The 21,550-nt window shown below is 53.4% G+C and overlaps 8 protein-coding genes across 8 annotated transcripts; 2 read left to right on the top strand and 6 right to left on the bottom strand.

Moving 5' to 3' along the window:
• Positions 1 to 248: 248 nt before the first annotated feature.
• On the top strand, positions 249 to 2,784 carry CTRU02_203729 (pre-rRNA processing protein; the record flags this gene model as incomplete). The annotated part of the gene is made up of 2 exons (XM_036722306.1): positions 249 to 357; positions 449 to 2,784. 2 exons carry the CDS (start codon positions 249 to 251, stop codon positions 2,782 to 2,784), a joined length of 2,445 nt encoding a protein of 814 aa, XP_036585912.1.
• Positions 2,785 to 3,033: 249 nt separating this feature from the next.
• CTRU02_203730 (urease accessory protein) lies at positions 3,034 to 4,040 on the bottom strand (the record flags this gene model as incomplete). Its single annotated transcript, XM_036722307.1, has 2 exons — positions 3,034 to 3,673; positions 3,856 to 4,040. The coding sequence occupies 2 exons, from the start codon at positions 4,038 to 4,040 to the stop codon at positions 3,034 to 3,036; spliced, it is 825 nt and encodes a 274-aa protein (XP_036585913.1).
• Positions 4,041 to 4,576: 536 nt separating this feature from the next.
• Positions 4,577 to 5,156, bottom strand: CTRU02_203731 (type 1 phosphatases regulator ypi1; the record flags this gene model as incomplete). Its single annotated transcript, XM_036722308.1, has 2 exons — positions 4,577 to 4,896; positions 4,958 to 5,156. The coding sequence occupies 2 exons, from the start codon at positions 5,154 to 5,156 to the stop codon at positions 4,577 to 4,579; spliced, it is 519 nt and encodes a 172-aa protein (XP_036585914.1).
• Positions 5,157 to 5,899: 743 nt separating this feature from the next.
• CTRU02_203732 (DUF974 domain-containing protein) lies at positions 5,900 to 8,096 on the bottom strand (the record flags this gene model as incomplete). The annotated part of the gene is made up of 2 exons (XM_070204255.1): positions 5,900 to 7,515; positions 7,565 to 8,096. 2 exons carry the CDS (start codon positions 8,094 to 8,096, stop codon positions 5,900 to 5,902), a joined length of 2,148 nt encoding a protein of 715 aa, XP_070062018.1.
• Positions 8,097 to 8,403: 307 nt separating this feature from the next.
• On the top strand, positions 8,404 to 9,251 carry CTRU02_203733 (mitochondrial 54S ribosomal protein mL61; the record flags this gene model as incomplete). The annotated part of the gene is made up of 3 exons (XM_036722310.1): positions 8,404 to 8,442; positions 8,605 to 8,711; positions 8,807 to 9,251. The coding sequence occupies 3 exons, from the start codon at positions 8,404 to 8,406 to the stop codon at positions 9,249 to 9,251; spliced, it is 591 nt and encodes a 196-aa protein (XP_036585916.1).
• Positions 9,252 to 9,651: 400 nt separating this feature from the next.
• Positions 9,652 to 13,260, bottom strand: CTRU02_203734 (HECT-domain-containing protein; the record flags this gene model as incomplete). The annotated part of the gene is made up of 2 exons (XM_036722311.1): positions 9,652 to 10,574; positions 10,623 to 13,260. The coding sequence occupies 2 exons, from the start codon at positions 13,258 to 13,260 to the stop codon at positions 9,652 to 9,654; spliced, it is 3,561 nt and encodes a 1,186-aa protein (XP_036585917.1).
• A 2,421-nt stretch (positions 13,261 to 15,681) lies between these two features.
• CTRU02_203735 (uncharacterized protein) lies at positions 15,682 to 16,513 on the bottom strand (the record flags this gene model as incomplete). Its single annotated transcript, XM_036722312.1, has 2 exons — positions 15,682 to 16,363; positions 16,434 to 16,513. 2 exons carry the CDS (start codon positions 16,511 to 16,513, stop codon positions 15,682 to 15,684), a joined length of 762 nt encoding a protein of 253 aa, XP_036585918.1.
• A 1,880-nt stretch (positions 16,514 to 18,393) lies between these two features.
• On the bottom strand, positions 18,394 to 19,299 carry CTRU02_203736 (l-threonine 3-dehydrogenase; the record flags this gene model as incomplete). Its single annotated transcript, XM_036722313.2, has 4 exons — positions 18,394 to 18,551; positions 18,608 to 18,705; positions 18,768 to 19,033; positions 19,117 to 19,299. The coding sequence occupies 4 exons, from the start codon at positions 19,297 to 19,299 to the stop codon at positions 18,394 to 18,396; spliced, it is 705 nt and encodes a 234-aa protein (XP_036585919.2).
• Positions 19,300 to 21,550: the final 2,251 nt, after the last annotated feature.

Consider the following 21,550-nt stretch of genomic DNA (forward strand, 5'->3'; position numbering starts at 1 on the left):
CTGGGCCATTGATATTCGGAGCCGGCCATTGGCGTAAGTGGATACATGTGGGGCTTATCGATAGCGCACAACCACTGTAGAAAACAGAAAAAGTCGAGAACCCCGCCACTATTATCACAGGCGCAAAACCGAAATTCGAGGATTTGCGTTGAGGGCGCCCATACACGGATTCTCAGCGTCGGTTTAAACAGTTCCCGTTCAAACTGGCTTCTTTACCTTTTAGATTTAAGGCTGGAGGAGACGGCAACATGTCTGCCTCTGTGAGTCACTCTCATCGGCCAACCACAAAGCAAACCCACAAGGCCTTCAAGTCGGGCAAGCATGCGTCCAAGGGTGCGCTGAGGGATGCAGCCAAAGGTTCGCCGCTCTCCAATCTTTCTCCCCGCACAAATTTTTTAAGCATTCCGGCCACCGGTTTCCAACAAAAAGACTGACAATCTTCAAATAGGCAGACTCGGAGGCGAGCGCGGCCAGCGAAAGACACCCCACCAGACCGTCATGTCTAAGTTCGACCGACGAAACCAGGCCAAGCAGCGCCAGTTGGCCAAACGTAAGGAGCACTTAGAGGAAACTTCAGTGTTTGTCGGAAAGGATGGCGCCCCCAGGATTGTTGCGGTTGTACCCCTGTGTAAGGATGGTGACGCAGCGGCTGCCATCAAGCAGTTGAACGGCAGTCTGGACATCGAGGCCGAGGTGGAGGAGACGCCCTTCCGAGTTTCGATCGATCGGTTCAAGCAGAAGCTTCAGTACATCCCCCTCAAGCGCGATCTCAACGCTGTTCTTGACGCTAGTCGGGTTGCCGATTTTGTGGTAGTCATGCTCTCGGCCGACGTCGAGGTTGACGACCTTGGTGAGCTGATGCTGCGCGGTCTTGAGAGCCAAGGTCTCTCGACGCTGTTCACCGTCGTCTATGGACTTGAAAAGATTGAGCAGGCGAAACAGAAGCAGTCAACTCTCGCCTCCCTCAAGTCATACATTACCCACTTCCACCCCGAGCAAGAGAAGCTCTACAGCCTTGAAAACAGACAGGAATGCTCTAATCTGATGCGTTCGCTCTGCAACACCACACCGAAGGGCGTCAGATGGCGTGAGGACAGGAGCTGGCTGCTGGCGGAAGACATCAAGTTCCCCAACTCGGGTCTTGGCTCAACTGTCGTCACTGGTGTCGTGAGAGGAAGGGGCCTGAAGGCCAACCGTCTTATTCAGCTGGGCGACTATGGAACGTTCCAGATTGAGAAGATCACCTCTGCACCACTTTCCAAGAAGCAGAAGAAGGGCGAGATGGCGATTGAAGATGACCAGACGGAGCAAGTTCTTGATACCCCTGATGAGGGCCAGGATGACCTGGCGGAGTTGGCGCCCGACGCCGTGATGGAAGGTGACGAGATGGAGGATGATGAGCCCCCTGAGATCAAGAAGGGTGTTCTGCTTGATGATCACCACTACTTCTCTGACGACTATGGAGAGGAAGGCGATAAGCTCAAGACAAAAGTTCCCAAGGGAACCTCCAACTACCAAGCGGCGTGGTACCTTGGAGACGACGTGTCTGATTCTGGCTCGGACATGGAAGATTTTGAGATGCAGGATGATGAGAACAGTGAGGAGGACGAAGCCCGCCCCGAAGACGGTCTCGAGGGCTACGCACCAAGGGAGCCCACCGAAGGCGCGCCCTCAGAATATCCCCAGTCAGAGATGTTCATCGAGCCAGATGAGGAGGAGGACGCAAAGGGCCTTGCCGCCTACCGTGCCAGGAAGCAGGATGAGGTCGAGGAGGACAAGGAGTTCCCCGACGAGATTGAGTTGCACCCTAACGTGCTGGCTCGTGAGCGCTTGCAGAGATACAGAGGCCTCAAGAGCTTGCGCACAAGTGAGTGGGTTCAGGATGAAGATAAGGCTTTCGAGCCTGAGGAGTGGCGCAAGCTGCTTCAGATCCCAGACTACCAGGCATCCCGCTCGCGTTCCACCCGCGAAGCCCTTGTCGGCGGTGTCCCCGCTGGCACCCGCGTGCACGTCTACCTCAAGGGCGTCCCGGCGTCCTTTGAGAAGTCGTACCAGCCCAGCCGGCCTGTTACGCTCTTCTCTCTGCTGCGCCACGAGCAGAAGAAGACCTCTGTCAACTACCTCATCAACCTCAGCGCCGACTACCACAGGTCCATCAAGGCCAAGGAGGAGCTGATTGTGCAGTGCGGCCCTCGGCGCTTCACCGTCAAGCCCGTCTTCTCCCAGCCGGGCAACACCCCCAACGACGTCCACAAGTTCTGCCGCTACCTTCACCCGGGCCAGTCCGCAGTCGCCACCTTCATGGGTCCCGTTACCTGGGGCGCCGTCCCGGTTCTCTTCTTCAAGCGCTCCACACCCGTGCCGGAGGGCTCCGAGGAGGCGGAGAACGAGTCGACCGTCGGCCTCACCCTCATCGGTACGGGTACTGCCCTGCCGCCCTCGACATCCCGTGTCATTGCCAAGCGCATCATCCTCACGGGTCACCCTTACCACATCCACAAGAAGATTGTCACCATCCGCTACATGTTCTTCAACCGTGAGGATGTTGAATGGTTCAAGGCTCTGCCGCTATGGACCAGGCGTGGCCGCAGTGGTTTCGTCAAGGAGCCCCTCGGTACCCACGGCTACTTTAAGGCGACGTTCGACGGCCGCATCAACCCGCAGGACTCCATTGGTGTCAGTCTGTACAAGCGTGTGTGGCCGCGTAACGCCGTCCCGATTGAGGGACCTCTTCTTGAGCCTGGTGTCGGCCAGTCCGAGGAGGATGACGTGATGATGGCATGAACAAGGACCAAATGACAGGAACTGGAAAGAAAAAAGATCATGAGATGGGAATGTCCACAAAAAAAAAACAGGCTCCGGAAAAAGCATAGATACTAGCAGTAACGTCGGCTATAGAGACTGGCCTGATGCCATAACTCGGAGTTAATGGTTCATATTACTTTTTTATTCCTCCCCCTTTTTGGTCTTTTTTATTGTGTTTGAAAGCTGGCTGAAATGATGATCATAATCGACATGTAGTCCCTCTCTCCTCTACGAATTGAGAGTGTCCAATCCCTCCGTCGGCCTGGGTCCACCAGCCGACTTACGCTGCTCCTCAGCACCGCTAGCCTTCCACGCGCTGACGATGAGGTTGACAATGTGGTCCACACCGACGTTCTTCTTCACCTGTGCAAAGACTGTAGGGCCGCCTTCGCGCATCTTGCGGGCATCCCTCTCCATAACACCCAAATCGGCACCAACAATCTCGGCGAGGTCCGTCTTGTTCACAATCAGCAGATCGCTCTGCGTGATGCCCGGGCCGCCCTTGCGAGGGATCTTGTCGCCTCCCGACACGTCAATGACATAGATGATGTAGTCTGCCAGCTCGCGGGAGTAGTTCGCGGCGAGGTTGTCGCCTCCAGACTCGATCAGAAGCAGGTCCGTGTCGAACTCGCGGTGGAGGTCCTCAAGGGCGGCGAGGTTGGCTGAGATGTCCTCACGCACAGCGGCGTGCGGGCAACCTCCGGTCTCGATAGCGCGGATGCGAGGGGCGGGCAGAGCCTTGTGGCGGGTAAGGAACTCGGCGTCCTCACGGGTGAAGATGTCGTTTGTTACGGCGGCAATGTTGTACTTTTCGCGGAGGGCGTTGCAGAGGGCGAGCATGAGGGCGGTCTTGCCGGAGCCGACGGGTCTGTAAACTGTTGTTAGCGTCTTCTATCTCTGGTCTAGAAAAATGAAAATTGTTCATTGATGTGGATAAATACGTAATGACGTTTACACACAGATCAAAACGTCCCTATCTACATGATAAAGAGTGTGACTTGAGCGGTTTTTTCAAGACCAAGTGAACCACCATCTGCTTGACAAACTTACCCTCCGATACCAATAGTGAAGGCTCTATCCGCCCAGGTTCTGCCTTCGACAATCGGCATCTCGCGCCCAAGGTAGCTACCAGGTCCGTCGAGGATTTCGTGAGAGTGGCCGTGCTCCTGGGCGTTGAAGCCGTCATGGGAGTGGGAGTGCCCGCTGGGACCGTCGTGAGAGTGAGTGTGAGACATTTTGGCTACAATTGAGGCTGGAAGATTAATACAAAAGCGAAAATAATCTCGCAAACTTCAAAACCAAAGGAGAATGAGTTCTTCTTGAAAGCTTCAGAAGGGAGGGGGCTGCGTGAGCTTTAAGGGTCGCGGGGTCTAAAGCTTATCGATAAGATATCATGGTGGGTAAAGTGAAAGTGGGATGCCACGGCCGCCGGCGGCCGTGGTGCGGGGGTGACCTAACTGCGCCCGTTGCCTTCACGATTGACATGGGGAATATAGTGTGAGGCTGTCTCGCAATTCGAGGATCAGACGAAATAGACGATTCTAAAGGCTCATTTCAGAAACATTGTAACATAGCATAAAGTAATGGATAGATATCAATTTGCTATGCCCCTCTTGAATTGACTTCGTACAGACTTTCACAGCCTTTACCAGAATGCTTCTAGCATTTGTGTTCTTGTTCTCTCGCCCTCACCAGGGGCGATGTACCTATAAACCGTGACAACAAACCAACGCCAACCAATGCATGTTTCTGATCATTCGTAATCGCCACTTCAAGCCTTGGACTGTGGCTCCTTGCTCCCCTCACCCGACTCATCTCTAGGCTTAGGCGGCTTCGGCACCTTCTCATACGCGTTGGGACTTGGCCTTCTCTTCTGCTTCCCGTCGCGGCCACTTTTCCTACCGTGACGGTGACCGTCATGGTCGTCGCAATCGTGAGCCTTCTTGCTCTTACCCTTGCCCTTGTGGTCGGCCGAGGGTACCCTCCTTCTTCCACCATCGTCGGAGTCGGAGCCGGAGTCTGAAGAGGAATCAGAAGAGGACTCGTCGCTGGATTCGTCGACTGCCTTGGGGCGATGGTAGATGCAGCAGACTGTGAATGGGAGTGTAAGTGACTATGGCAAGAGCTGGGTGAAAAGAGCAGTTGCGCTCACCTTTTGAGCTCTTGCGTCCAAGGCCTTCGTTATCAACCACATCCTCTGCCCATCGCACCGACTGCCTTGTTGGCGCATGCGCACCTCTCAGTCGCAAGATCGCCTGGGTGCTGGTCCGGCTTTGGGTGCTTGTCGTCTCCGTCTGAGTCTGAGAGGGCCCAGGTGCCGAGCGCTGTTGTGTATCGTGCACGGCGGCCATTTTTTTGTACGTGGGTGCAGGTTGTGGCGAGGAGTGAGAGCAGGAGAACTGGTCGTATGTCACCAGCTGAGGGGCCGTATGTACACCGATAAATACTCTGTCAGAAATTCCGCCGAAATTTCTCGAACAGTAAAGTGTGATACAGTGGTCTTGAGTGTGTTTGTGACCGGTTCCGTGCTCGAATAAACTTCTAAGTCGTAGATCTTCCAAGAGGAGGAAGATCGAGGATATTCAGGGGTCGTCGGGGTTTGTAATTGGGGATTGGAGGAGGCTCTAGAAGGCAGGATACTTTTTTTTTGTGTTAATTTTCTGGCATGCGCAGCTGAAAGTCCATTGTACCCCACGTCATTCTATGTGCCCCACATCGGACGACACCCGGAAGCTTACCCTGTAGCGCCCCAGCCGCCCCCGATGCTACGCCGGAGCCGTAATCTTCCGCATTCGGCGCATCCATCGCGTACCAACGGGCCGGGCCGGGGTATGAGCTGGCAGTTGCTTCGTCATTTAGGGGTTGCAAACAGGCCATGTGACTTCACGTGCATCGCGATTCTCAAAAGTTCATGTGCGTTGATGTCATAGCTCCTATTCCAAGTACATCACTGAGCTATGCTTAGGTGACGTGACCTCCTTCCCAACTCGCTGCGATGATCGTGAACTGAGTAGGTCATACAAATGTTGTTACATAATTTTACATGTCTTTTTAAACGTATGATGTACAAGTGTGGAGATGGTACAGAGCGCCGTTACGCGCTGTCCTCAGAAGCCCTCTTGGCCGACTTGGCCGCCTTCTTCGCGCCCTTCATGCTCTTGCGGGGACGAGCTTTGATGTTCTTTTTGGGTGACTTGTTTATCAACCACGCATTCATAGGGTAACGAGAGCCGACAAACTTGCCCTCGGGAGTGTAAACTTCCACGACAGGCCAGTGGGGCTCCATGGGCTTAGGAGGCGCCTTTGGCTTCTCAACGACGCCGGCCTGGTCCTTCGCCGCCTTTTCCAGTTTTGCGAAGGGATCGGTAGGTTCTTCCTCAATTTCTGGTTCGGCTTCCGGAGGGTATGCCGAAATACCCTCAAATAAGTGCCTGGTCCGCACCTGGGCCACAATCTCGACCCAACCGCAGCCCTCGATGAGAATGTCAATGGCAAGGACACGCCATGGAAGGTCTTCAACCTTCAGGTTCCCAACGTTCTTTCGGGTGAGGGGGCCAGCTCGCTGTTTGGTCACATCGTAGCGAAGTTGGAAGGTTCCGGCTAGCTTGATTTTGTCGGCGACATCGGGAGCAGCAAGCTGATACACGTTTGAAGCCGCACGCGTCTGTTTCTGGAACTCGATGGCCTTTTCGGTGGACGTCTTGTGCTCAGGGATCGGAGTGAAATTATATGCAAGAAATATGAGGTCGGGGGTGGTAGGCGTGATGCGAATGAAGCCGCCGAGCAAAAGTGATTGTCCTGGCTTCAGAGTGTGCTGTTCGGGCTTGATTCTATGCTTCATGATGAGTGTCTGGCGGTGCTCAGGCTTGACGTAGGTTTCCAAGTCAGATCGGGCGACACCGGGCAGGTCAATGAGCTCTCCTTTTCCATTGCCAAAGGGAATACGAATAGGGGACGCCGTCGTGCCCGGAAGAGAAGATACGAGTGGCATCTCGGGGAAACTGGTCTCGGCTCGGATGGGCGGCAGCAACGAGTTCGCACTCAGGCGCTCAGCTTCGTCCAGGTCGTCCGTCAGATAGTGAGCATTCGCGCTATCCTCCTCCTTCGAGAACATAGATACCTCAAAGGGATGCTTCGAGGATATGCTCGCGGTCGTGCCCTTGGGGAAAACAGCCTCGAAGAGCTGACTCTTGCCAACATTAGCCTTGCCAACCATCCACCCAGCCCCGCCGCGTTCGTAAATCCTATCCTTTAGAGCCTTGGTCCACCAGCCTCTTTGCGCGCTGACGCAGCTGACGTTACCGAGCGTGATGAGCTTTCCGAACTTTCCAAGAGCTTGGCGCAGGACTTCCCGCAAGTACGGCATCATCGCGTCGACTTGCTCCCTCTTGGGGGCCAACAGATCCGCGCGCGTTATAACGAAGTTCATATCGAACTTGCGGTTCTTGTAGTACCGTCCGGAATTGTTCCTACGGTTGCGATGCTTGAGGTTGGCCTCGAGGAGGAGGTGTAGCTTAGGAATGAAGGACATGGGGAAGTCGGCAGCGTCGATGACGTGGTAAATGTAGTTGCTCTTGAAGGGTGACTGCTCGATCGTCTCGCGCAGGGAGTCCACCGTCGGGTGGAAGATTGGCTCGCCAGCATTATGATGGATGAGTTTGTGACATCGGTCGCAGAGGGGTGCTCTTTGGGGCGCTGGTCCCTTCGCTGCAACAATAAGTTAGTAAAAGCTTCCAAACTTATGCAGAATAACACATACTAGGCTTGTTCGATTGCAGCTCCTCGCCGTAGCGCAATGCGCGAGGATCCAAGCCTAGCTCAGCAAGCTTCTCTTCTCCAAGGTTCTGCAGGGCCGCCTCAACGGCATTGTCCTCTTCTTGAGTATTCTGTTTAATCTTCTCCTCCTTGTCGTGCGCAAAGTACTCTCGCACCGTCTTTCGATTCAAGTCGTAGTACCCAGCCAGTCCAGGCTCAGAAACCTGACTGAGGGCGCCACAGCCGCTGCATAGCAAGGGCACCTTCTTGACCAGATTTTCCTTCGAATTCGTGGATATCAGCGAGAATGTAGGCGTCTGTTCGGATGTGGGCTCTATCGCAGGTGTCGTATCAACATGTACGCATCGTCGCTGTCTGTACGAAAGATTCTGTTGCGCTTCGACCGGCGCAAAGGTGTGTCTCGTGCCCGCGGTGCTTAGGCTTGGGCAGAGATAGACCGGTACCTCAGCCAGAGCTGCCCTATCGCCAATGCTCAGTGCGCTTCGCAACCATCTCGAGGACAGCGCGCGATGCATTATCGTGAAGAAAAGCGGATGAATGAAAAGAAATTGAATTGGCTTGCTCACGGAATGTTTTCCGCTGAGATGCTTGCAGCAACTGAAGCTCAAAAATTCCTTGTCGATCCCCTAGTCTAAGCTCATACGATAAGCGATCCACGACTATTTTTCCTTATCCGGAGAAATCCCGGCCCGCTCCTACCAAGGGTCGCAGCAATTTTCCAGAATCTCTACCACGCGACCGAGTGCGAGGCGCAGAGCTTTGGTGAAGCAGTAGTCCCTCTGGGTTGTAAGATATCTGGAGACTTCTCACATAACCGCCAAGATGGTTCGCGTAGGGAAGAGATGGCACGCTCTTAGAGCTGTAAGTTTTATGACCCTTTTAAAAAGAAACAAATTTGCACCCCGCTCCCTCAAGCAAAGTTCGTGGTGAAGCTAATACAATGAACAGAAGGTACATATGACCGCCCCAGGAAACCCGAAATACAGATCTCGAGCAGCATCAATTGACATGATGAGCCAATAGATTATGTCACTCCGACATGGCCCCGGTGCCGCTCTTCTTCCTTCCAACGTCACGAGGATACACATGGAGTTCGCCAAGACCATGAACGAAGGCCACTTCGGCCCCAGGTCCGTCTTCCCCCTTCTCAACGTTGCCGATCCTCTATGGCACCACAACTGCACCAGGGCCAAAAACACATAGACACTGACACGGAGGCCTACAGGAGGTTCTGGCGCGATATGCTGCCCCGTCTAAAGTTCCACAACCCCGCGATTCCCATGATCGTGAACCGCAAGTCCAACAACGAGGGCGCAGCCGTCATGTCCGTCTACTTCAACACGGGCGCTACCCCTCTCGACCCTTCAACACTTCCTCAGCTCCCCTCATCCGCCATCGATCAGAGCAAGGCCCCTGCGCCTGTCGAGGGCGAGCGCGTCGTCAAGATTGACATGAAGAACAAGCGTTCCGAGGAGATCCTCGAGCGGTTCCTCGCTGAGACCGAGGCGAATCCTGTGCGCCCGACACCCGAGGAGGAGGCCGAGATGAAGGAGATCGAGGCGCTGCGTATCAAGAGTGAGAAGGACCGTCAGCTTGTCGCCAAGATTCGCGACGAGGCGAAGAAGGAGAAGGCCATGCTGGACAAGGCGCGTGCCGAGGTCAGCACGTAAGTCAGGGGCAGCAGGGCGGAAGAAAGGAAAGGCGGAAAAACTGTATGAATATCCTGTACAAAATGTACCAAATAGAATCTCTGCATGAATTGGGATTTCAGGGGTAGTTTGACCATATCGATGGTGAGCAATAGTGGATGACCCACGTCAGTGCAAATGCAGTGGCAGTTACTGTGAGAAAGAGAAGTATTTGATCATTATAAACTATACAGAGCTTGTCGCTCATGGACATCCAAGAGTCAATGCCAACCCAAAAACCAGACAGGTCGTGAACCGCAGTGACGTTGCTAGCCGCCTTATCTAGATGCATCTCAATGCCCGCCAAAGGTTGTTGGGGCCTTTTGATTTTTTGTGTAACTCCATATGCTGATGAATCCTGTTTCATTGGCGCGTGATACATTTATTTCAATCCAAAACCTTCACTTTCGTGGACAGCAGTCCACAACATCCGCTCCAGCTGCTCCTTTGAACTGTAGCGTTGCAGAGCCAACATGTTGAAACATGTTCGGGCAATGGGATACCTGCTCTCATCGTCTCCCAAGCATGATAACTTGATTGTAAGGAGTGCGGCACCCATCGCCGGTACTCTGTCAGTGCCGGTGATAAAGGAGAGCAACTTTCTCTGCTCATCTGGTGTAGCCTCTTTGAAGGTCTCCCAAAACCAGCCAATGACCGGTTCCGCACCGTCGGGTTGTTTCGTGCCCCAATTATCATACTCAGCCACGCCCCTGAGGGCATCCACGTCAAGTGCCGTGTCGGAGCCTCGCACAAGTAGTTCAATCTCTTCCGGCCGGAACAATGACAAAGCATTGCCTCCACACACGGTGTAAAACCCGCGTTTAAATGGCTCGAATTGCCGGGCAACTGCTGTTTCAAGCAAGTACCGGACATACAGATTGACATACTCCCACTTGTTGGCGTTGGTAACTGGTTTCCGCTCTCCGCCAGGGCAGAGAGGCACCTGAACTATTGTCCCATATTTCTCAACGTCGACAACAAAATCGAGTTGGAACGTTTCTTCGACGTCACCATCAAACTCAAGCAGCTGCCTAAGGCCAGATGCTAACCGGGGTCGGTACTCTGCTAAATCCTCGAGTGTGTAGTTCATTGTCGGACGTGGATGAGCAGAAGGTCCAGCAGAAGCACTCGGTGCCGATGCAAGAAGTTTCCGGAACGCGAATGGCGGTAACGCCACATCCAGAATGGTGGAGTTGTAAATGGCCAAGCCCATTACGACGCCAACAAGGAAGTACTGGTCAGAAGTTTCGAAGGAGTTAGGGTTGAAATAACAAAATTGAGAGTCCTCGTCGTAGATGAACATGCCTGATCACTCGTCAGATACAACTCAACAACAGAGACACCAGTACTTACCATGGTCGGGGTTGAACACCTCACGGACGAGGAGAAGGAACCATTCCTTCTTGAGGCCCCCAGCGTCGAGTCCTTCTTCGCCCTTGAAAGCAATGCGCAACCCTTTCTTGATGTCTTCACTGCCGCTTCCTATAACTTCACTCACTGCCTTCAGACTGTCCTCAACCAGACAGTTTCGTCTAACGTCAAGAACAAGAAACTGGGTGACAGCCCTTCGGGTCATGATGCTGTCGAAGAAAGCGTCTCGAGCCTTGGTCATCTGCTGTCTGCGGGCGTCGTGCTCCAGAATCTGAGACTTGGCCCACATGCTAAGCAGGAACGGATACTGACAGAATGAAAACCTGCCTCTCTTCGACTCCCAGGCTTCAAAATCAGCCACCAGATCAGTGTAATCGATCATGGTATTATAAAAGTCGCTAGTTGGGATGATTTGGCCATGGGCCTGAATCCCTCCTCTGAAAGTGCTGCTGCTGCTGGTACTGGCCTTCTGGTCCGGACGTCGGATATGCGTCATGTTATTGGCCGCAAATACTAAAGCCAAGACTCTTGCGGCAGCCTTAACCTGCCAGTCTTCGTTGTAAATGATCTTTTTCGGCTGTTCCTTTTGCTTCTTTGAGGAGCTGCTCTGCGTTCCCAGCGCAGCATGGAGCGAGGCCGCCGAGTGGCCCGCACTCAGATTGGGTATCAGCCCGGCTGTAATGTCCACCCTAACCTCATGCTTTTTCTCATTCTGCCGAATGAGCCTGTACGTGAGGAACCCGGCAGAAAGATCCTTGATCCTGATAAACCTTGACTCAGAGTAACGCGCGAACCATGTGATCAGATGGTTCTGGCATGAATTTGATGAGTTGGAAATCAAACCCAGAATCCGTTTGATGATCACAGAGTGCTGTCCAGATACAGGGCCGGTCTTCAACATCGGTCTGTCGTCCTGAAAAGCATCGTCGCGTCTGCGTTGTTGAAAGCCGTTTTCCTTGCGACGTCCCTGGAACACATTCGGTTCCCCATGGAGCAGTGGATTCTCTAGAACGATGAGTAGAAATCGGAGGTCTTCAGGGTCGGTCATAGGACGGCCAGGTCGTTTCAACAAATTCTCAGTAGCCTTCAGCAAGGCCCTGTGAGTATGTTCCTGACCGAAGAGCAATTGAGATTCTAGAGCTCGTAGTTCCGTCGCCGACAAAGGCTCAGTTCCTGCTTCTCTGTTCATCTCTTCGTAAATGGCTACCCATGGTTCCGCTGCATTGAGGATGGACCGATACCATTCTGCAAGCTCATTCCAATCGACCTGCGGAGAGCGGGGTGTGACAAAGGAAGGCGTATCGTCAACCCGCTGTGAGGCAGACCTCTTATGCCGCGCCCTGTTCTGGCTGCTCGTCTGGCTTCCCGTCCACCAAGTTCCGTTCTCAGCGAAGTCCCCAAGCAGAAGCAGTTTAGGGTCAAGGTCACAAATTGGCGACTCAACATACTGCTCGGAGTGCTTCGGCTCGAGTCGCGGAACGGATGGCCGTCGTGGGGCAGACTCACTTCCCGATCGCACTGCCAACGCTGGGCGGCGGGAGAGAAACGATGAGTTGACGCAGTGAAATGAGCTGAAGCAAGTGGTGATGTAGTCCTCTAGCGGCTTGAATATTCTCTTAGGGTCGTCGGCTTGCCAATATCTTGGGTCTGCCGGCTGGGGCCCTCTGACTTCGGCGGCGAGTTGCCGCATTGAGGGGGGACGTTCAGGGTATGATGAGGAGAACGACCTAGAGGGTGGCGCTCGCTGCGGGCTCGGATGCAGAGTAGGTTGTTGAGGGAAAGTGTATCCCAACCGGTTGTCGTGACTTGTTTGTCGCCGATGGCTTGCAGGGCCGAAGGTCCTCGAGGTATACGGGCGGTCGAGTTGTTCTGGCCCATGGCAAGGTGGCGTGTGCCTCTCCAGGACTTCACGCTGTTCATCCTCAAAGCTGGAAGTTCTCCTGATCGCCCTTGCCAAGTGGCTCCGAATGCACTGTCGAATAAGTCTCTTAGTCTGCTCGAGAGATATTGGTCTTGTCTCGTACCGCTCGGCTGGACGGGCAGGCTGCTTCTGGGGCGACGTCGACTCCTGGGGCGGGCGCTGAAGCCATTTGGGGCCGGTGTTGGTGTTGGCCCTGGCAGTCTGCTGGTCGGTGTGGATATCATTTATGGTCAGGCATACGGTGCACTTGAATACTTTCAGTTCGCGAGGCCAACGGACGAGAGAACCGCAGGTCATGCAGTTGCCCGTAGCGAAGTCTCTGCTGCCGCTATTGGCGCCTCCCCTTTTATGCGTATTACCCTGCGGTTTCGTCATGACGGGCACATTGTCGTCGGAATCGGATTCATATGTGGTGTCGGGGCGCTTTTTCTTGGTTGAGAATAGAGCGGGAAAGGGGTGGCTCATGGACCGGGAATGGGTCGGGCGACGAGGGCGTCTTGGGTGGAAATCGGATTCGGAAGAGCTCGAGTCTCCGGGGATGTGCGAGTTATTCAAAATCACATAGTCTGGCAGACGTCCCAGCTGGCCAGGTGGTGCTGTCAGCGAGGGGCTGTGTACTCGGGAGACCAGGTCGGCGGAAGTTTGACGGAGAGTAGGAGGGCGAGGAGGTGGAGCATGACGTTGAGTCCAAGGAGCCATATTTGCGAGTGAGGTCGTCTAATGTCTGCGACGAGGGCAGGAGCATCGGGACAAGCTTCTTCTGCAAGCAGCAGCAGATCGGCATGTGCAACGGGCCAACCAAAACAGCAAAGAAAGTAAGATGGGGAGAAATGGACAGCAAGGTTAGGTTTCCATTAAATTATAAAAACAAACACGGGGAGCTCCGGCACAGATGAAATGTGAGTAAGTATACGACAAGGTAACGTAAAGCAATTGTAGATGAAGTAAAAGTGGGATGTTCGGAACTAAGAGGAAGAACAGCTGTTAGGTGCGTAGGGATGCCGAGATAGCAGCAGTAGGGAGGCTCTGCACTTGACCTGTCTCTTGTATGTTTGACTAAGGCAGATCGTCAGTTCAACTGAGACCTCTGCAAGACGATGGGATCGTGATGCAGGACTGGTGCAGGCGCAAAAGTCAAGGAGGGTCATCCCGATGCGCCCAGCGGACCGGGGGAGGGTTATGCTGCAGTGTTCCAAGCTAGCTTGAAGGCCACAGATGCGCCATTGCTCTTCAAGCGACAGGTAAACCCGACTGGACCGTCCCTGCAGACACCTGTTGTACGATGTCGTCGAAGCTGTTTTTTTTCTTCTTGTTTATTGCTAGCTAGGATAAGGTTGTTTTTACTGTGAGTACCTAGTGGAATTGGCCGCCTCTAGCGCCTCAGCCAACAATTTGCGCGATGCACGCGGGCATTTCAGTCCAGACGATGACAGTGCAGTCAGTGTGCATGTGCATGCGCATCTCATTCGGATGTCATATCTCTGACCAGAGCGCCGACGATGTTTCCATTTCTTTTTGTACGGGCTTCTCTCCTTTCTACGCCCGTTCCTCCCCCAAAGGACGGAGTTGCCCCCCTCCTCGACCTCAACGAGGTATCAGACAACCTTGGAAGCAGAGGACCCGGCTCAGGGCCTGAACAATACATAGTAGACGGCGGCAGTCTCCCGACCTACTATGTAACTGGGCACACATCATCTCGTATTCAGATACTGGGCGCGCGGTCCCCAGGGTGGACGAATCATCGGTGCATCTGGGTCAAGGTATCACCCAACCAGCGCTCGCGACTCAGTGTGGCGGGTTGGTTGTGCGCACCTTAACGAACCCTCCCTGTCACAATCCCTAGCAAGCACCAGGGGCATGATTACTTTCTCATTACCTACTACTAGTACGCAGACCTACGAATTTTACACGGTTTTGGAAACACCTTGCATCCATCGCATAAACCGGTAAAGAGCTTGTTATAATTAACGTCCTCAAAAACGCCAAACACGATCCAGCTAGTTTGTACTAACGCCGGGAAAAGCCTGGACCATTGTGGAGTGATGCGAAATGCTGCAATTTCCAGAAAGTGCCCCTGTTCATCCTCAGTTGTGTTTTTTTTTCCTTTGGTTAATCAGGGTCCTCGGTTGCTACTTTAGCAGGGATCTTCGAACTTGTGGTGCCTTCCATAAGGCAAACATTGTTCCCTGGGGCGGGCTTCCTGCGGGCTGTCCTCTGGTCCCCCAAACAAACGCCTGGTTCCAGCTGTCCTCCCCCCCAACCTCCTCGCCGGTGTAACCCAACACCCAAATTAGGTAGGTAAGTACCTGCGTTAACCACCCACCGAGACCTGCAACTTCCGTCTGCAGGGGGCTCTCTCTGGCGCGCCTTACCGCCTGCTAGCTTTTACTGCGCTGGACGCTAGTGGTTCAAGGTCACACTTCCCCGCAGCCGGAGAGACGGAATGGTTGTTTGCTCCCCCCTTCCAAACTCCCTCCCGCCATCTGCGCCAAGCTTGGCTAACCTCGCAAATGGGAAGGGGGGAACTCGATCGTGGGTCCCGTTTCGTCCTGATAACCTCCGCCGATTGGATCACTCCTCCGTTGTTGCTGTCACACTTTCAACTTCATCCTCAACTGCTGTGGTCAACACTCAAGCAACAAAGTGTCTCGGCCGTTTCAGCCGTTTGCTACATAACCAAATATGCTTCTGAGCTTTTACCCGCTTCGACGTGTTCCGTCCGTCACTTTTCGCTAGCCAGGCTGACCCATGTTCATTGGAAAAGCTTCAGCAAAGGAGCTCCGGTTATGACATTCCTCAACCATCGAGCAATACCTGTCAAATACTGAGAACTGTTCGCTAGCCCGAACAACTTGGTCCCCAACGGTTTGGCCCACCTAGTAAAGAAAAAATATGCCCGTTGGCCACGGACGCAGGACCAGAGCGTATTGTTACGTTATTGGATACCAAATCTCAATTCTGAGTTGACAGTTGACCTAGACAGACAGTATGGACGACTTATTCCTGGGCTGCTGATATCACTGCAGAATATGCATGTCTTCTAATAAGATTCGAAACCGAAAACAAATCTGATAATCATGGTATTTCTCATTCGGTCATTAATCTTTAGCAGTCAGCTCCCTATTGGAGCAGCTGGCAAAATTGAGGCGTTACTGAGAACGGACAGTTGATGTTCTTGATCGTCTCGCTGCACCAGTTCTTTTCTTGCGTGCCAAGTCCGACCATCACGGCCTTGTCGGATGGCTTTGTTCCCTTGTTCAGGGTACCTTCCATGGTGATTTCAAACTCGCCCCGGACAATCTTCAAGTCACCCTTCAACTCCGCCAGAACCTCGCCGCTGCCCTCATTGCGCAGCTCAAACATGCTCACACCGTGGTCGATCTCGAGCGGGCTGGGGTTATACACCTTCATTGTGTTGGCGAAACCGCTACCCCTTGGCGCAGAGTTGACCTGAGCGAGCTTAGGGCCCTTCATGCCCGTGATATGCACGTCCTTGGAGTACTTGACGTTGGCCGACAGACCGAGCGCCTTGATGGTGCAGTTACCATTGTCAAGTCTCAGGATCAAATTGTCGTCGCACATGATGGCCTTTACGAAAGCCATGAAGGCGTTGCGATCGAGTATCTTAATGTGCTGGTCCGTAACAATGACCATCGTGCCGCTTGACTTAGTCTTGACCTCGGGCAGGTCCAGCTTTCCAAAACAAGCACCGTTAAACATCATATCTACCGTCATCGGTTGCATGGTCGCGCCCATGGGACCGGTACCCGTGACCTTGCTCTCGATTGTCATAACGAAGGAGCTACAGTTTTTTAATGTTAGCACAGCTCTTGCATTGGATCAAAAAAAAAGTCGATGATCAATCCACTTACTCCTCCGTCGGCTGGGTGATCTTGATCAACTCCACCTCCAGTTTGGAGCGATTCAGAATGGCTTGAGTGATGGCTTCCATATTGGCTGGTTTGACGATATGTGGAGCCGTTCAAAAGTGGTGACGAATAGCTGATATAATAGATTGTGAGTGGTTGAATGAAGACTTGATTGCAACTGATTCTTGCTGATTGATTGCTTGACCAACAAAAGGCTAAGGAACTACGAGTTTATATACTCTGACCTTCCATCCCATTAATGTGGCGGTCATAATTACAACGATGCGGTCTCATTCTTGATAGAACACATGCAGCTTCAGCTTCCATGTGCCAGAAGCAGCCACAGCATTTCTTGCCTCGGAACTTGAGTCTGTCTCCAACAAAAACCCACCTGCACGAGACTCGTTCGCATAGCTCCTCGCATAGCTACCCTGCCCTCTCGACCCAGACAGGCAGGGTCCCAGAAGCAGATGAAGCATGGGATGAATAAACTCAAAATTTCAACAGAACTATTATGGCAATAGGTAAACAGACGGGGCAATTCGATTATGCGACAAGGCCAGATCGATCACCGACCAGGCGGAGTCGAACCCTTCCCCAAACCGTCTTTCCCTGTGCGTTGAAACACCAAGACTGTCAACGGGGATACGCCTAGCAGGAGCCAGCTCACGCACCGCACCCGCATCCGCATTCGCTCAATAGCTAGTCCCAAGTCTCCATAGGTAAGCATCGACCACCTTTGCTACGCTCGCTTGGACGTCCCGTTTCGGGAAGTATTGTCGCTTGTGTTACCCGCCGTTGTCGAATTCTCAACCCCAGACCACCCGCGCACTCAGCCGGCGGCAGTATCCGCGGCAGACTTATCACAGAAGCAGTGTCAGCGGCAGAAAATACGAAGCTGAAAGAGGTTTCCGACAGCTGAGCCGTAAGGGGGAGGCTGTGTTGGCAAATGCACTACAACGTTGGGATTGCTGACTCGACATGGTGGGTTCAAAGATGAGCCAATATTGAAGCATAATTCCATGGCTTGAGCCATGCATCGTTGTTTGGTGACGCAAGTCGTGTGGGAGAAAGCATATTGAATCTCGGTATCCTCTGCCAGTTGAATTTGAACGGAGACATGTGCTTCGCCGGCTAACCTACATCGGGGGCAAGGAGGCGCGGGAGGGCCGTCGGTTGGTGACGTTACGCAGTTTGACGCACTTAACGCAGGCTCTTGTAGGGACAGGGCTGCAAGTGAAGGCGGGGAAGATGGCGATCCGGTAGAGGGGATGGTGTATTAGGCTTCAGACTTGGTGGAAACTATGCGGAGTAGACTGCGCAATGAGTTGCTCACAACGCTTCGCTGTTTTGAGAGCTACGGCTGGATGCAAAATGCATCTGTGACAAGGCTCTTGGCTCTGCTGCCGCCGAGAACTTGGAGTAGGGAGTTTGGTATAATTAAAGAAGCAAGTTTGAATCGGGACATTTTTATGACGCCACAGGCCGGCGTTGTCCGGCGAGGCTGTGATCGAGACAAATACCGGTTCATCGTTCTTAATTCCCACAGAGACGGATTTTTCAAGCAAGGAAAGACTTTACCTTAACATACTTTGCATGACCGCTGGCCTGCTGACCTTTGCCTCAATCATTCTCACTCCTACCGTCAACTCCGAAACCCAATCGTCGTCGTAAATATCGCCAATCTTGAAGTCCAGCAACACCCATTCAACCCATCTTCTGCGCCGCAACCTCTTTCACGAACCCACCTAACCGCCTTCTGTTACAGCCGTCCCATCAGCCTCGCTTCCTGACTCCGATCCGATGCTTGTCTAAGTAAGGTTATGAGATGAGCCAGTTGGAAACTTTTTGTTGTTCTTCAAATTTGCTCCAAAAGGAACATGAACGCTCTTAGAAGGGTAACGTATTTGGCACGTGGACATGATTCTTTCCAGTGTTGGCATGTGTTCGCACAAGTGAGCCCTTACACTCCGGTAGCGTCGTCAAAGACGATGGCGGCCTTAATGGCGCTCTTGTTCCTGATGGACTCGAGAGCCTCGCCGAACTGCTCCAGTCTAAAAACCTTGTTGACGATGCCCTTGGTCTTGACCTTGCCGGAGTCAAGGTAGTCGATTGTGGCGGCTGCCGTGTGGTCAGTTGCCAAGTCCCTTGCAGATGAGAGGTTTGGAGGTACGTACGGAACATGTAAGTCTCGGAGAAGGAGCCGAGGATGGTGATTTCGTCGCCGAAGATTTTGGAAGGGGGCCAGGTAACGCGGGCGGAGTCGGAGTAGACACTGGATTTGTTAGCTGTTTCGGTGAAACATTTGTCATCTTCTTCTTGATTTCTGAATGTTACCCATAGACTACGAGCTTGCCGCCGCGACGGACGTAGTTGATGGCGTCCTCGAGAATCTTGACGGAGCCAGTGGCCTCAACGACAACGTCGAAGCCGTAGGGGTTATCCTTCTTGAGCTGGGCAAATTGGGCCGCGGGCTCTTTGCGGGACAACTCGATGTAGTTGTCCGCGGCGTCGAGGCTGCGGGCAAGGTCCATCTTCAGACCCTGTGGTGCGGCGATGGTGACGTTGCAACCGCCGTTTTGGCGCAACAGCTGCGCGAGCATCTAATCGGAGAAAGAGGTCAACGTTGTTTGTCCACATCTCGTTGCAGAGTTTCAGGGAGTTGTGTGTGTGAAGTCGGACTTACAAGACCGGTGGGCCCGGCGCCGAACATGAGAACGCTGGAGCCAAGGCGGGGGCGGATCTTGTCGAGGCCGTGACAGGCGCAGGAGGCGGGCTCCAGCAGGGTCGCATCGACGTCGGTGAGGTTGTGGATCTTGAAGACCTTGCCAGCTGGATAAGCGCAGTACTCGGCGAAGCCGCCGTTCATGGTAACACCGTGAGCCTCGAACTGGAGGGAATCCGTCAGCGGGTGTGCCTGGTCGGCCGTGTAAGTTGGGAAAGTGGGGCCGTGGCCGTACGTGCTCGCAGAGCAGAAGCTCTCCGCGGCGGCAGTAGAAGCACTCATTGCAGAGCTCGCTATTGTCGGCGGCGACCCGGTCGCCGACCTTGAAGTCCTTGACTTTCTGTGTTGTTGCGGTTAGCAATGGGTGTCTACTTTGCGGCCGAGAAACGACATACAGGTCCGACAGCGGCGACGACACCAACGGTCTCGTGGCCGGGGATCAGGGGGAACTTCGCGATGAACTCTCCCTCGTGGATGTGCTTTACTATGTATCAGTATCGAGCTGTGGGTATAGAGTTCGTTGAGAATTTACCAGATCTGTGACCGCACTGTCAGTTCCAAGGGCACTCGTCCTGCGTTCGTTCATGTCCACGTGAGAGGGTTCGCAGATTCACCCACCTGTGCCACACACACCGCAAGCCCGAACCTTGACCAGAACATCGTTCTCCCGGAGTTCTGGTAGCGGCACCTGAACGATTGACCAATCCTCAGGTTTCTCGTATCTGTGAGGGGTTAGCTCATAGCCGATGGAGGGGTAGGATATTTGCCGAGCCAAGCTGCAAGGAACGCGACGCTATGTCGCTTGGTTCTTGGAAAGCTGGGTTTTGATCAGGGTACACCGTACCGGAGGGCCTTCATCTGCTTTGGGAGGTTCGCCATGACGGAAGTTGTCTTGGTAGAAATTGGGTTTCTGGAGTATATCTAGGTTAAGATGAATCAGTGCCACATCTTAACGTGTAAGTGAAGGGCAAACTACAGAGCTACTGCAGAGGGGTTGAGACGACAAAATCGTTGACTTACTAAAGCTCACAGGAGGTGTTGGATGTTGAAGAGGAGCTTAAGGTTTCTAACCGAACAGGTAGTCGGGACTGATATTCACGGCTTTATATACTGGTCTTGCAAATAAGTCCACTTGAAGGCGGCGCGGGGATGGGCACATCTTAGGACGAAGATTGCCCGGCGTGTCTGATGGCAGGGTACCTACGTCTTGCCCTCCCCTAGAAATTGCATTGTATGAGGAGCTTCTTCAAGCTACACCGAATGTACCGCTCGAGCGAGAGTTCACAATGCCGTGGCACCTTTGCGCCGTAAAGACTTGCACTATCCCGCATCCGCAATCCACCCCCGCGTCTTCTATGCGTCGTCCCATCCTCTCCACGCATCACTAGACCACCAGATGATCACGGTACATACGCAAAGCAGCATGCCACCGGCGTGACAAGACCCGTTTTGGCCTGGAAAACGTTGAATCGGTGAGAGGGAAACCGCATGAGAATCATCAAAGCAAAGCAGCATGAGTTCCCAAATTGCCCATCGCTCTCCAGAGCCCTGTCAATCCAAAAGCTGCCCTGCCACGAGACCTGCAGCAATGGCTGCATACTGAGCGTCATTGAACAGGGCTCTCACCAACATTCAGAATTGTCTAGCTTGGGAGAATGGAGAGGAATATACTGTAGGGCCTGCCCGCTCAGTCGTACTGCAGGGAGGACAGAGCAGAAAGTCAGAATTGAGCAACGAGGGGTAGAAGCAAGTTTGGAAGCCGAAGCGTCCGTACCCCACTAGGAGTGCCTGGCAAATGCTAGTCAGTCCAGCTCCCATAGACTGACTTATCTTATAGCAAAATAGGGTCGGACGATGTCTCCTTGGGCCAGTTGGAGGATGTCCAAGTGCACGAGATGCATCCGAAAGGGAAAGGAGGAAACAGGGGGAACAGGATCCTGGACTGCCTGCAAGCTCGTAAATGCAACCAAGAGCCAACTGAACCAGGAAACCTGACACCACTGAGAGGGAGAAAGACCACCATTGTCTCATCCAACATATTCCATTCCAGCTGGCAGCTCCACTTTTAACACTGTGGCGGTCCTAATCTTGTGCATGCAAAAGCCATCAACTCTTCTTGAACCCAGAGAGCCAAGCAGACCACCTTAACGAAATCACCTTTCTAGAGACTTGGGGCGTGAAAAATAAAAGACAATTAACATTATACCGCATTAACTTATACTAGCACTTCGGCTTTGCTCACCGGAGCGCTCTCATGCCCGTGCCCGTGACAGTTGTTCTCCCCTCTCCACGCGGTACCCTGGATGTGGCCCTCAACCGGCCGTTCCCCGGTTTGTTGGCACTCTCTGTATCCGGCCCTTGGCGTGGAGACACTTCCTCCACATGGAATTGACTT

Source organism: Colletotrichum truncatum, assembly GCF_014235925.2.
Source record: "Colletotrichum truncatum strain CMES1059 chromosome Unknown Contig_0002, whole genome shotgun sequence".
NCBI lineage: Eukaryota > Fungi > Ascomycota > Sordariomycetes > Glomerellales > Glomerellaceae > Colletotrichum > Colletotrichum truncatum.